The following is a 15,639-nucleotide window of genomic DNA, read 5'->3' on the forward strand; positions in this document are numbered from 1 at the left end:
CCAAGAGCGAAAACTAAGGAAAATATCGGACTCGGATCGAACTTGTTTTACAGCTGAAGTAGATGTCGCTTTGCGATGTCATATTATGTTATGTGGTAACCGGGATAGACCCAACGTTTTTTTTCTGACATCCAAAGCAGGCTCCAAAGGTACGAGCCCAGGCCAGTGAGGCAAGTGGCAGAGCCAGGCCCGCTGAGTTTGCTAAACATGCCATCACCCCACTATACTCACCTGCAGGACAGGCTCCGAAGCTAAGAGCCCAGGCTAGTGGGGCAAGTGGGAGGGCCAGGCCTGCCGGGTCTGCTAAACCTGCCATCATTACACTACTCACCTCCAAGATAGGCTCCGAAGCTAAGAGCCCAGGCTAGTGGGGTAAATGGCAAGCCAGGCCTGCCAGATCAGCTATAAACCTGCCATCACTCTACTACTCACCTCCAAGATAGGCTCCGAAGCTAAGAGCCCAGGCTAGTTTGGCAAATGGCAGGCCAGGCCTGCCGGATCAGCTAAACCTGCCATCACTCCACCTCCAAGACAGGCTCCGAAGCTAAGGGCACAGGCTAGTGGGGCAAGTGGGAGGGCCAGGCCTGCCGGGTCTGCTAAACCTGCCATCACTCCACTACTCACCTCCAAGACAGGCTCCGAAGCTAAGGGCCCAGGCCAGTGGGGCTAGAGGCAGGGCCAGGCCTGCCGGGTCTGCTAAACCTGCTATCACCCGGACCATCATAGTCGTCAGAGGAATGTTGTCCACGAACGCCGACGCTAGACCCGAAACCTGCGCATATAAAATCAAATCATTTTATTCAATGACAATTGGATCCATATTTACATACGTATCTAATGACCCTAATGTTCCTTTAATGTATATTTTATCAAAGACTCATTGATTGTATAAAATGTATAAAGAGTAAGAAACAAAACATGCCTTAAGTTAATATTATTTTACAGAAATGACAGCCTCTAGGAAGTTTTCCAGAGTCAGCTAGAGGTGGAGAATATCAACAATATTAACTATAAATTATTAGCAAGAAAAAACCATGTACTTCCTCCAAGATGGCGGCAGGAGTAACCCTTCTCCCTACCCCAAGACAGATGAGGAATATGATGCTGCACGGTACCATGTTCTGTGGTACCTATTAACAGAATTGTCAAACTTCTTCTAACTTTGACAAACAACTACCGTATAACACCCGCATATAGTTAGTGCCAGTGTTGGCCGAACGTATAAAGAAATAAGAAGTACATAGAGTGAGTCCATACATCAGTTATGGTACGCTTATTATTTTCATAGTCGACATCTAGCATCGAGTAGCGGAACTCTCAGTACTGCTACTCGACAATAGATATCGTGGCAAACAAAAAGCCTAATGCTCAACGATTTTCCGCTAATATTATAACCAGAGTAACCGGAATTCTATTTTCAACTTCTACGCTTACTCTGGTTATAATATTAGCTGAAAATCGTGGAGCATTAGACTTTTTGTTTGCCGCGATATCTATTGTCGAGTAGCAGTACTGAGAGTTCCGCTACTTGACGCTAGATGTAGACTACGTAAATAATAGTATTTTTGATAACAAAACCGTTGTATGGAGTGAGCACTCTTGATCTTCTTAATTCTCTTTGCTGAACGTTAATTGCGATTGACCATTACAAATTGAACTGTAAACCGTTACAGACGGGCGCAGGTTGGTGCCATTTACGTTCACACGCCCACACCTACAAGTGTTCAACCTTTAAGCGATAAGGAAGAATGCGCGCGGCGCGTCTTCGTAGATGGCACAAACTATTATAAAGGGTTCCAGAGTGACATCTTTGATGACTTACCCAGTTACCCACCGTAAGACACGACTTTCCGCCGACTTGTAAGATGAGTTACCCTGTTAGCTTGCCGATCCAGTTGATGGACTCACCCACAATATGAGCATGATGGCCACCGTGAGACGGGACTCTTCGCCTACTTGTAAGATGAGAGACCCCGTTAGCTTGCCGATCCAGTCGATAAGTCCCAGTTTAGATAAGGCCTGAAATTATAACGCCATTATGGAAAAGAATAGAAAATAGAAATAATTTATTCGTGAGCGTTTACACGGCATATACATATATACAAGACAAATAAACATAGGACGGAGTGCCCTGAAATGGTCTCATCTCAGCAAGTTGCTGGTGACTTCCAGCCCTGATCTTCCGATGAGACCTTCAGGTGGAAAGATGAATAAAAGAGAAAGGATTAATAATTCTAGTAAACTGTTGGAGTGCCCAGGGGGCCTAGCCAAGATGACAATCATTGACAGAAAACTCCAATGCCATACATTTATGGAAGAGTCACGTGACTATGTCCATACATTTACAGAAACTTCACACTTTTTTCGTTAAAGGTTTGTCAATGTACAATTGTCATATTGACTAGGCCAGGGCTGGAATCGAATCTTCTGCATTCATGGTAGATGCCTTAACCACTAGGCTACCCGATCACAGAATATGCAATGTTTTGTTTGCCGTGCTGAAATTTCCCGAATATATGCTATATTTTTTAAAGCTCTTAAGTCGAAGGCCACTATAATTCCCAGTACCTCCATCAACACGAACAACGCGGCGAAGAACAGCAGCGTGGACCATTCGACCCTGGCCAGGATCGGCTCCAGGTCCTGGATGTCTGCCAACAACAGCAGCAACAGCGCGCCGAGCAGCGCAGTCCAGCCGAGAGACAGCCGCTCTGTACCATGTTACAGTTTAGTTTACACACACAAAACGGTTTCCGTACAATGGCGTTTCCCAAGTTTAGAGCCATTATAAAGTTTAATTTAGGCTACTTAGGTATACAGATTCTAATGGCTCTAAACTTGGGGTAGTTTATTCACTTGCGTATAAGTAGTAGTAATAAAACAAAGTTGATGTTAGTACATACATACATACATATAATCACGCCTATTTCCCGGAGGAGTAGACAGAGACCACGGATTTCCACTTGCTACGATCCTGACATACCTCTTTCGCTTCCTTCACTTTGATGTTAGTTTCGTTATTTTTTGCAATTAAATGAGTTTTGATTGAACCAAATGATGGTATCCGTATGATAAAATCAACACAATCATGTAAGTAAGTGTTTTATTTGTAAATATATATAGGTAGAATTACATTGGCGGTCAGTTTATATATGTACAGTTTCACTATATTTTGCCAAACGGCGTACAGTCAGCGTCAAATACTTTGTAGCAGTCAAAGTGGCCAAATAGTTCGGTACACCATACTAAATATATGGTGTACCGAACTATTTGGCTACTTTGGTTGCTACAAAGTATTTGACGCTGACTATACAAAAACGTTAAACTTAATACTAGAAACTAAACTATCATGCTCACAGAGTACGAGTAATTATGTAATTCTACTTACAGCTATGACAATTCAATAATGATAAAATCAATATGTGTTGATTTGAAGTGGACGTGAAAGTACACAATTTAGCAACTCGAATAAGTCCCTTGTAGTATATTAAGAGCATCTTAACATTGTCCGATCGAGTAGCGAGTGCCCTCTGACATCAAGTCCTTTTTTTTAATTTAAAATTATCTTTGGAACATTTTTCAATTTTTATTTCTTTATTCTTTCTCTTTCTTTATACTTTTGATATCAGAGCTTTGACGACCGGTCTGGCCTAGTGGGTAGTGACCCTGCCTATGAAGCTGATGGTCCCGGGTTCAAATCCTGGTAAGAGCATATATTTGTGTGATGAACACGGATATTTGTTTCTGAGTCATGGGTGTTTATATGTATTTAAGTATTTATAATTATAATATATTATAAGCCTTATTGAGCTTACTGTGGGGCTTAGTCAATTTGTGTAATAATGTCCTATAATATTTATTAAAAAAAAAAATAATAATAAAAAAAAAATCTGACAACAGGAAAACGATATGCTGATACTTACGTAGGAAAGGGAAGGCGTGTAGGAAGAAGACAATCACGACGAAAGACACGCAGACACACGACTTGACGAGGAGGGGCTTGTCTCTGATGCGATACTGTCAAACATTCGTTATTATCATAGATCGTATAGATACATTAGATACGCGTGCGCCCGTGAGGGACAGAACATACGCAATGCGAAAAAATTAAAAACACTTTTTAACATTCCTGATATCATACCAAAAACAACCTAAGTAATTTGGTCGGGCTATTTGTTGCCCACCATAAACCATACTAAAATTTACGGTGGGGAATAAACTTTATAGGTTACCTTCTGTTTCATCTGTGCCAGGGTGGAGCAGAACTTGGGGTCAGTCTTGTTGACGCCGCCGCCCGCCTCTCTCTTCAGCAACGCCGCATTCAATCGTTCTACCTGTTTAACAAAAGATTATGGTTATTACTACACACGTGGGAGAGGTGTAAAGTCTAATAAAAAGACGTAAACTCCAGTTTAGCAAGTGGATAGCCGAACTATCTGTATCTTTCGGTATTTAAATAAAAGTAAACAAAAACTACCCTCAACTGGCTTAAGGAGCCATTTGAAAACATTACATGATGAAATAATGTAGGTTAAAGTCAGGTCGTTCAGTGACAGATTCGGGCGGTTTTGTATTTGGTTGGTTAACCAATAAATGTTATAACTACCCGAAAATATACGAATTGTTTGCTTTTATTTAAATAAAGATAGTTTATTTAAATAGATAGATAAAGATAGTTTATTATTCAAGTAGGCATAAATAATACAATGCGCTGATGAACGTCAGATAAAGCTACACCTCTGACCCGAGAAGATTTAAATCAACTCTTAATTGGAGAGGGTATCCCAATATGGACCGGCAAGAAACTCGGCGGGACACATTTTTTCAAAACATTACATCGTATATTTAACATGCATTAAATAAATAAAAAAATACAACTTAGATTACTATGGAATTCATGCAATTACATACAGTAGCTACTTTTCTTTATAGAAGTAAGACATACGTCATAAGTAAATTAAGTACCTTCTTTTCTAGAGCTTTCCTTACAATATCCTCATCTCTGGAATACAAAGACAAGGAGCCAGCTGCTCGCTTCCACACCGCTATTTCTTGACGCATTTCTGGAATTGGTGAAACGTTTGCTGTAAAAATTGTGTATGACAAGCCTAATACCTACTCAAAAAGTTCAGGTTGATAAAAAGACCAAATGAGTAGGTAGTTCGAAACACTTGCGCACTAAAAGTGGTGACATCTACTTAGGCCTGTCTTTCTTCGGAACCACGGGATGTCGCGCTCAAATGTAAGAGATTAATTTACTAGATAAGCATTTAAGTACATGAATACTTACTAACCTTATGGGCTATTTGTGCAACAACCTTTATCTCAACTTTTAATCTATGGATTATGATCCGTTTTTCTTTTGTCAGGTTGTACTAATATTTTGTGTGGATTTTAAATAAATAATATCATTAACTAATATTTCAAAGTTTGTTCATGCCAAATAAACTGTCATTCAAAAAATCCATTCATGCATTCCCGATCAACCAAACGGATCGATTGCTTGTCAATATTCACTCCCGCTTAAATCAGGCAGCTGAATCAGCTGTCAGAGGGCCTACCGCGAACACCGAAGTTCGCAGTTTGCGGGCATCTTTCTCTTTCACTCTAATTACGCCTTAATTGGAGTAAAAGAGAAAGATGAATCCTAAGAACTCAAGGCAAACGCACGTTCGTCACCATCGCAGGAAACGTACGAAATACGTAGTGCATTATCAAGACGGGTGTTAATTGAATAAACAGTCATCCACGCCCGATCAGTTGGAGCAGCTTTAGGACTCGTCGTCACACTTTCAAGGTTCTGTAGCCAACTTTCAAACAACGGTGGACGGAGCACCGGCATAACTACGTTACTGGGTCGCAAGAAGATTTGGTAGCATTTTCTGGCGGCCCATGAGGGGGACACAGCAAATTATCAACAACCTTTTTTGAAAGACAACTTGGTTGCTAGATTTCATAATTAAATATTTACCTTGTATCTCCCTGGGCACGTCGTGTCTTAATTTGTTTAGGTCCCGAAACATGTATCGTAGTTGTAGATATGTCTGCACACACACAAGCAAGATGCCCACACCCATGTGTAGCGTGAACGTCGTGAAGTTTATGTTCTACAACGAAATTAACACTATAATGGACGGGGTACCAATAGTGAGATGTTAATCACTAATCCTGTAAAATAAGTATTCAACATCAGTTATTAAACACTACCATAAACAAGAGTCAAGAGATTTTCATATAGGTAGGACATTTTTGACATTCGGGATCACGAGCCCAAAATCACCCAGCATAGTACCTCTTGCAGCACTACGGGGTGGCTGGCTATGATGACGTTGGGGGCTTCCCCACATTGCTAAAGATCACCATTGACATCAGGACTGGCACTGGGTTGAGTTAGTACAAGAGAGATTGCCATTAGTATATAATATATAGCACCTCTCTCAGCACAGCGGGGTGACTGGCTATAATGACGTTGGGGGGATCCCCCACGGGAGTGGCGGCACCCCCCACATTACTGAAGATCACCATCGACATCAGGACTGGCACTGGGTTCAGTTGCATCACTTCACAGAGCCTGCAAAATATTTTTAAAACATAATGAGTGTTTTTATTCATTCACTAATTTATTTATCCCTTCATTAATTCCGTTCTATTCTAATTCAAATTAATCCCCAGATCCCGCGGATGCGAACCTCCTCACGCATAAAGGAGGTACAGTGAAAAACCCGGAGATATTTGACGGTGTCTGAAAGTGTGCAAGTCTCAGAAAGTGATATAGGAGGCAATTGAGGCAAACGAGCTGAAAAATCACCTGACGGTAAGCGTTGTCGATGGACACCCGCAACCTAAGAAGAGTAGTATGTGTCTTGGCGGTCTATGAAATCGGAGTACGCTCTTTTATTGAAGGTCATACGATACAGTCCGGAAATACCGCAGGCGACAGTTCATTCCATAGTTTAACTGTACGAGGCAGGAAGTTTTTGGAGAACAGTAGTTGAGGACAATTAGGCTTGCTCTAGTCCTCTTCCTCGTCCTCTTCACCACTAAGATGGTAAGTATGTGTGGTGAAGATGGAAATCGCGAAACTTCATCGCGTAGAGGGATGGCGGTAAAAGATTTTTGAACATTGTTCCTCGCCCTTTTCTATCTCTATCGCACATGCCTAATTTGGACCCGGGTACGTCGAACTTAAACTACGTCCAAAAGAGAGGTATGGGCATTGTGAATGTCATCTCGCTTTGTGTGGTAGGGCACAGCCAGTGGATGTCATTCCAGATCTAGAGCAGAGCCCAACTGGGGAAGTACCTCCACCTTACAGAAAACCGCCGCCAAATAACACTAGACCCTACTCATAGTGTTGTGTTCCTGCCGGTGAGTAAGGTTGCCAGAGCTCAACGAGGGGGGGCCAGGTTTAGGGTCGGCAACGCGCATGCAAATCCTCTGGAGTTGCAAGCGTACATAGGCTACGGAGACTGCTTACCTTCAGGCGGGCCGTATTGTCACAGACGTAGTATAAAATAATAATAATTATTATATTGCTGTAACGACCACGACGGCAGTCAATGTCACTGTTCGAGTGGGACACCAATATTATGAGCGTATGTAGGGCTGCCATCTCGAATTTCGCAAAACCCGGACAACGATTAAAAAAAAAAAAATAAAAAAAAATAGTTTATTTACCAAAAACCCGGACATTTGGCGTAAATCGCATTTTTTCCCCGGACGAGTCCGAAAATAAAATTATTAAAAAAGAAGACCTTTAATTTTACATGTAGTTTTAATGTGCTTCCTTACATGAACAGTGTCCGGGTTTTCCCCGGACACTTCTTGACACCCCCCCGGATGGCCCCCGGACGGCCTCCAAACTAGGACAAATCCGGGAAAACCCGGACGGATGGCAGCCCTAAGCGTATGAAAGAGATAGGACATGGCGGCCATGGTGGGCCAATGTACAAAATGTTTTATGCTTAGCGTCCATACTTTACTGATGATGATTGTACCTGATGGTGACTGGTGTCATGAGCAGCACAGTGGTCACGTTGTCCAGGAACGTGGAGAAGACGGCGGTGAAGAGACACAAGCAGTTGATGAGTGGCCATGTGCGACCTCCTGTCACCTGAAATAGAAGGAAACTTTACTTTAGATCGCAATGAAGGTATATAATGAGCTGGCTGGAAAAGATTCCTTCTAGAGAAATATTTGTACATAATTATTTCAAATATAGGCAGGTATACGTTTCAACAGACGACAGAGTTAGAATATCCATGTCCATAAATTTCATTTTTATTGAGACCAACTGAGACCATTATTGTTAGTACAATATAATTGTGGTTAGTACAGTCAGCATCAAAAGTAGCGGATTAAACAACGCTTCAAAAGTATCTACCATTCTGTAACAGCTTTTAACAAAAAGTGATGGATCAATATGTAGAACAATTTAGACTGTAAAATATATAGTTTTGAAGGTGATTATTAGAGAGTTATCTATATTTGGAAAAGTTATCCGGAATATCAGATACTTTTGGCGCGTTGTTTCATCCGCTACTTTTGATGCTGACTGTACTATACACTATAACGGGAATGTCAATATATTAATGATAATTAAGAATTAATTAATTGAAATTGAAAAGAAGTGAAATGAGTTGAAACATAATACAATAAAAACAAAATTTAATAGAATAAAAATAAATGCAAATAAAATTAATTAAAATGTTTCAATTTGGTATTAATGAATACAGAAGTAAAATTTGATTTTTGAAAATATCCAATATCACTTTTTGCAAAATGAATACTGAAATGAATGAATGCCGGAAGTTGAACCCCATAATATAAGAACGTAAGTAATTAACTTAAACTTACGATATTATTGTATTTCCTCGGATTTCACGGGCCTATAAATCCCGGTCTTTTGATAGGCTTATGTGGGGATATAGATCCAACACGTAGAGGCCTCTTGGAGAGCTTTAATGTCATGTAGAACTTCTGATGGAACCCGTTCACGGGCGCAACAATAGACACCTATGAACCGGTCGCAGCAGGCATTGGGACTATTGTAGTAAAAGTGAACAGTGTAACGGTCTATGGATTGAAGTTTGGGTGGACTATGAGACTGGGTTATTGCAAAGACGTCCGGACACCTGCCATAACAATGTTTTCACTAGTTATGCCACAAGAATATTTTCACTTGTTATTACGATATTATTATTAATAATATTAATTCATTTATTCATGTAAAACAATTACACAGCTGTTCGGTTGTGGAATGCTTTGCCAGTAGAATTAAGATTAGCTAAATCTCTCCTCATTTTCAAAAATCAGCTGAAACTATACTTTCTATCTCTGGCTTAAGTTGCCATTTTATATATTGTATATATGTAAGTATAAATATATACCTATTATATTATATTGTATATTTATTAGTGTATTAAGGATTGTTTTAATACATATATAAGTAGTATGTAGTATGTGTGTTTGTGTTTAATAGTCTCCATTTTTAGCTCCTTGCACTACCTGTTGACTTTTGTATGAGTTCTACATTTCCTGCTACCTACAGGTTGTCTGGAAGAGATCGCTTTTTAGCGATAAAAACGCCTGTTGTTACCTGGTTCTATTTTTCTTTAAAATTTATTTGTAGTTTTACATGCATGTAAAATGTATAATTGTTGGTGCAATAAAGAATATTTACTTACACAGTTACAAAGTAAGTACGATAAATGCGCCAAACTGGAGTAACCACTTTATCGGCGCCAAGGCTCGGAACCGGTTTTTTCTTCATACAAAAAATACCGGTATTATTACGTTCTTTTTCGTTCTTTGGTTTATTATTTCATTTTTAATGGGAATATCTAATAATGCGAAGTTGTTGCCTAAATACATGATCCAGTCCTACGTAAAGAGTATAAAATAATTAAAAATATTGGGCTATTTCGGGATTTAAAAATAAACCGGTTCCGAGCCCTGATCGGCGCACCGCGCTCAAATGTCACTTAATTAAGGTAATGTTTACATTCGCGACTTATCTATTATATTGTTAGTATAGAAAAAGAGGAAAGCATGCATTTATGTAATTATATTCAGATTAAGAATATGTTAAGTATTATTATTAGTTAGTTAAATGAATAATTTTAAATTTGCAATGCCCTTACAGGGTTCATAGCTGTCCGATATCCAAATGTAACATCTAATGTACTTACCTATGAAACCAATAAATGATTACTGATTACTGATATGTTAGAATGACCTTATAATTTATATAAGTATGTATCTATTTATATTATTATACTTCAAGAAAGCGAAGTAGAGTAACCGTGCCTAATACTCTACATAGGTAATCCACTTTATTTTCCCGACTGCAAAATTAACAGAGTTTTAACCTGCTTGTTAACGAAATCAAATGAGTTATCACTAGTTTTTGTCTTACCTCAAACGCCATCAAAGCCAAGTAATCCAGCAAGCCGGTCTCAGCCAATATGGCGACCAGCAGCATCATGCTCAGCAGCAGAAGTAGTGTCTCCACATCCAGCCAGGAGACCAGCTCCGGCAGCGAGGGTCGGGAGCCCGTGAGGGCCAGGACCCCCACGGAAAGAGACGAGGAGAGGAGCGCGGCGATTGTGCGGTTTACAACCTAGAAAAAAGATTAGGTATATTTGTTTTATACATCAATATTCAGCAGTCGCTAATGGTCTGGCGAATCTCTAATACCACCGGGTGTGGTATGCTCTTAACCCTTCGTATGTTGAAGCACTGATCAGTGCGTATGAATTTAAATTAATTGCTTAATATAATTTAAATTCGTTCGCACTGATCAGTGCTTCAACATACGAGGGGTTAACTCCTAAAAACAGGCCTAAAACATCAATTACATCATTCTGGGCTGCTCCCTTACCATATAAAACGGCCATATACACGAGTTTATTTAAGATCCTGCCAGAAGAAGTAGGGTGGGGCCAAAATCTAACTTGAGATTATTAGTTTTTTTTCCTTTTTGTAAGTGATCCAGTGACATGATACGCCAACGCCCTACGATAAATAAATAAATCTCGACAATTCAGCCTTTTTGATTTCACTGTAGGAAGGGTAAAAGAGTATTTAGGTGGTAGGGTAAGGGTAGTCCAGGATTATTTCAAAATTTCAGGATCATGCTAAATTACTAATATCGATTTAGGCCTCAAAATTGCAGACCCTCCAATGCAAAAGGGAGCTGAACATAATCCTTTCTTTTAGGCATAAAGGCCTCAAATCCTGAAATTGGCATCTCAGATACATATTTTGTTTAACTTAGTGTCAGTTACTTAAGCTATGTTGGTTTTAGGAATAAAATAAAATAACCAAGGTCAAGGTCGTAGCCAGCCAGTAAACTAGGGGGGGGGGGGGGGTGTAAGTTGGTATCGCCGGAGGCCTCGTTGAGGGGGGCTGACGCCGCAGAAGGGCATACATTGTATGTAAAGTATGAGTAAGAAGAATCGGTAACTTACCTCAAATATGACGAGGATATATAAAGTGCACAGTAGAATGGTTGAGTATATGAGGCCGTCTCTCTCTTCCAAAGGACTCATGACATAGCTGACAGTGAGAGGGACTGTTGCGTTGCTGGATGACTGCATTCGGAGCGACAGCTCCGAACCTGGAATATAAGTGAAATTCTAACGTGGAAAGCCTTAGGTAAGACTTCCACCATATGGGTCTAGGGGTAGATGTCGCTAGGGGTCCTAGACCGATACGAAGACAAGATGGATGAAATCTTGGTGGTCAGAGCGATTTAGTATCGATCCAGAGGCCGTCAGTTTAAGTACTTTTTAATTTATTATAAGCTTAATAACATCGTTCGCAGACGTTTCTGGTTGTCGGCCACTGCTGAGCATAAGACTTTTCTTCGACTATGCCACCTGTCCCGGTCCCGACTTAATTTCGCCTATTTTATGGCTAGTATAAAACATTCCCGCACCTAAAACCCCCAGGGCCAGGGTAAGCAAATAAGGGCCAGGGTAAGAAAATTGGTTTGTCAAGAAGTTACACCTATATGTTATATGTTATTTTGAAATCCAATGAAACACTATATAGATAGTCTCTTACCGTTCCTGTTAAAGACGTCGTTCTCACTGTCCGAAACATTCAACCGTCCCACCAGCACCAGGGTCTTAGTATCAGTAGCACTTTCGGCAAAGTCGATGACGTCATCGGACCTCAGTCGCACCGACCAGGGCAGGGAGCTCTGGAATTTTTCAAAATGTTCCTGTAATTTTATTCTTCCTAATTCTGGATATACGTGTAGATGTCTTACAGAAATGTTTGGCGGACAAATTTCTCAATGTATGGCGCGATTTGGACAAAAATCTCCAGCACACACATTTGCTTAATTCCTGCCATCACGCCATACTTTGGTGGACGAGTTCGCCCAACACCTCTGCCAGGCAAATGAGAAAAACACAGAATGCACGTATGTAGGTAATGTTCCTATTTAACTAAAATCCACGGTCATCACCAAAAATAAAGGATGACTCACGCTAGACCGGGTCGGGGCCCGGCCGGAGCTTTCGGCGCTTCGTTTTCTATGGAAAGCACCACGTGATCAGCCGTCATAGAAAATCACGTGTCGGATGCCTTGGCTCGGGCCTGGGTCGGTCTAGAGCAAAGAGAATTAAGAAGACCAAGAGTGCTCACTCCATACAACGGTTTTGTTACCAAAAATACTATTATTTTCGTAGTCTACATCTAAAACCCCCAACCAACCAAACCAAGTAACGGAACTCTCAGTACTGCTACTCGACAATAGATGTCGCGGCAAACAAGAAGTCTAATGGTCAACGATGTTCAGCAACGATGACCAGAGTAAGCGTGGGAGTTGAAAATAGAGTTCCAATTACTCTGGTCTTACTCCTTAGGTAATGCATGCATGATTTCTATGCTTGTAGATGTACGAATGTAAATACAACCTAAATAAATGCATCTTCTGTATCGATTAATTAAACCTCGTCAATAGGACTATGCTTCGTTGTATTACCGTTGAGTTATTAACTACATTATTAGTTCTAAATTATATTAATAATACCACTATTATATTCTTATCGTACCACACAGATTTCACTGTATTGTAAATAAAGCAATCATGTATGATACAGTTTGGAAAAAATTAAAGGGTCCTGGAGGGAAAGTGCCTTAAAACCTTAAGTTAGCTCATTTCACTTAAAGGATACATTCTTTTATTTTTAAAAAGCTTTTCCCGGGAATCGAACCGACTAAAAATTCAAAATTTACTATTCTTTTCCACTAGCCGATACAGTTAATGTTCAAATTTATCCAAGAAACATTAGGTTCTACACTCGTCTGTCGTACAAAACATTCATAAAATCTAAAATTTAGTACATAAGTATATTTTTCGACAAGTGAATTGTAAAAATCTTTGACTGCAGTTTTGTTTATTAAAAAAAAAAAGATTCCTTGAAGTAAGACGAGTTAACTGAAGGTTTTAAGGTACGAGTACTTTCCCTGGGCTCATTATTTTTTTCCACCCAGTAACGCATTCCCTATGATTTTTACCTCTGTGTAATTTTCGAAAGTCCGCTCCAGCCAAACTTGGAGAATATTATCAGTGTCATTCCCCGCCGTTTGGTCAAAAGGACCCGTTAAGGTCGCTTTTAGGGTCACTCGCCTTAGGGTGCAGTTTAACGGATATACTGAAAAGGAAAATATGGATCAACTTTTAACGTGTTTAAAATCTGTAGAAAGTATTTATAATAGGTTACTAATAGTAAAACATTTTTGATAATAATAACAGGCTTAAACTAAATAGGAACGATCACAATTTAGGTAGAGTAAAATTATTACACGAATTTATATTATTAACCGTTGTAGACAGCAATTGTGTGTGTGGTGTGTTTGTGGTGTGTGTAATATTACTAAGCGAAATTGAAGGCAAACTTTACCGCTAACAAAGCCTACCGAGAAGTTAAACCATTGATTTTACCAATCATTAACCTTCATTAGTTGTTCTGTTTCAAATAAAATCTATTCTATTCTATGTAAACTAGATGCTTAGAGGGGAGTGGTTATTCCTCGGAATTAATGTACTGATGTCATACCTAGATGGCGCTAAAAATGACGCATTCGAAGTCGAAATGAGAAGATCCTAAAAACCTAACTCAGCGTAGGGCGGAAGACTCAGTGTCCAATAGGTGCGCTGTGTGGTCACTGCTTTGTACAGTCACCATCAGATATATCGGAGCAGCCACGGTGCTCAGAAATATCTGAACACGCCTTTACTGTCAAGGCGTTAAACTGCTTGTTCCATAGATATAAACTAAATATAAGCCCATGCATACAATCCGACCGATCGTTCTCGTTAAGCAAAACGGCGCCATCTGTTGTATACTGCGTAAACTACGTGGCCGATGGTGAGAGCAAAGACACAATCGTTAGAGTGCGTGTTCAGATATTTTTGATAACCTCAGCCGCTCCGATGATTCCGATATATATATTTGATGGTGACTGTACTATTGCTTGTACTACCTTTATAATGTTTACAGGAATAATAAGTTTTTGTGCAAAAATTTCATTTTTGGTACAAATTTTTAACGCTGACTGTACTTTTCTTTCGACAGGCAACTAATACTCATCGAGACAATTCTAAAAACCCCAAATACAATTAGGTTGCGTTGTTTTATCACAGACTTCCTATGGTCGCCTATTGGTCTACATCATCAGATCAACTCGATGGTATTGCATTGTCACCCAACTTACATATGTATGCAAATTTACAGCTTCATCGGAAACCGAGAAGTGGGTCAAATTTAACTACATACATATTGTACAAACATAGTTACATACATACGACTCGGATTGGAAATTAAATAAAAGCTTGCAAAAAGGCCCAATTTCCCGAAAGTTAATGACTAATTTTATTTCATTTACCTTTAACTTCTCCTTCTTTCACAGCTGTATGCAGCACCACGTCAGTCCTTTCACTATTGAGGAGCAAAGATACTGTGAGGAACACCCAACCTGCCACCAGTATCGACAGCTTGATGATCTTCAGCGTGCGGTCTACCTGAAATTTCACAAACATAATACATTTTAATAAGTTTAATGTAAGGAGATAGAAATATACTGCGCAGCTCCGCCAAATATCAGCTGGCAGCCCTGGACTTGATAGAGCGCTGCGCGCTGGCGTCATAGGCTCTTTGGCGATGACCCATCTATCAAGTCAAAGTTACAGAGTCTTGAACATCGCCGTCTAGTCGCTAGCCTATCGGTGTTCTATCGGATACATTTCGGGGAGTGCATCCTAGAACTTCACGACCTGGCCGCATAGCCAACGTGCATATCGTTCACGCTCCGTGGCGAACGAAACGCAACTGTCACAGTCGCACTAATACGGAAGAGTGATAGAGAAAGATAGCTACGATACGCTACGGAGCGTGAACGATTGTAACGTTGGCTACGCGGCCTGATCCCACCTTCCCCTTTCTATCATCGGACATCCAGGCGCGGGGAGCGAATGCACCAGTTCGTGGTAAACATTCCATTTGTTCGTACGAAACGGTTTGCCTCTTTTTTGGTACGGACGGCTAAAGCATGGAATGTGGTCCCGCCATCTGTATTCCCTGATAAATATGTCCTCGGTCTCTTTAAAGCAACAGTGAATAG

At 40.2% G+C, this 15,639-nt stretch overlaps 1 protein-coding gene across 4 annotated transcripts in view; it reads right to left on the minus strand.

The window, feature by feature from the left end:
* LOC133532855 (P protein-like) overlaps window positions 1–15,639 on the minus strand; it is a 45,549-nt gene that overhangs the window by 1,044 nt on the left and 28,866 nt on the right. For 3 of the 4 annotated variants that reach the window (XM_061871701.1, XM_061871700.1, XM_061871703.1), the window contains 14 exons: window positions 14,905–15,040; window positions 13,534–13,670; window positions 12,070–12,229; window positions 11,472–11,620; window positions 10,418–10,621; window positions 7,998–8,113; window positions 6,433–6,571; window positions 5,972–6,107; window positions 4,966–5,063; window positions 4,233–4,334; window positions 3,924–4,017; window positions 2,569–2,711; window positions 1,909–2,019; window positions 625–772 (listed from right to left, as the gene is read on the minus strand). In XM_061871701.1, coding sequence (XP_061727685.1) covers window positions 625–772; window positions 1,909–2,019; window positions 2,569–2,711; window positions 3,924–4,017; window positions 4,233–4,334; window positions 4,966–5,063; window positions 5,972–6,107; window positions 6,433–6,571; window positions 7,998–8,113; window positions 10,418–10,621; window positions 11,472–11,620; window positions 12,070–12,229; window positions 13,534–13,670; window positions 14,905–15,040 — 1,873 coding nt within the window. The remainder of the gene's footprint in view (window positions 1–624; window positions 773–1,908; window positions 2,020–2,568; window positions 2,712–3,923; window positions 4,018–4,232; window positions 4,335–4,965; window positions 5,064–5,971; window positions 6,108–6,432; window positions 6,572–7,997; window positions 8,114–10,417; window positions 10,622–11,471; window positions 11,621–12,069; window positions 12,230–13,533; window positions 13,671–14,904; window positions 15,041–15,639) is intronic. The other variant, XM_061871702.1, reaches the window with a different exon arrangement.

The sequence above is a fragment of the Cydia pomonella genome, chromosome 28 (genome assembly GCF_033807575.1).
Source record: "Cydia pomonella isolate Wapato2018A chromosome 28, ilCydPomo1, whole genome shotgun sequence".
Taxonomy (NCBI): Eukaryota; Metazoa; Arthropoda; class Insecta; order Lepidoptera; family Tortricidae; genus Cydia; species Cydia pomonella.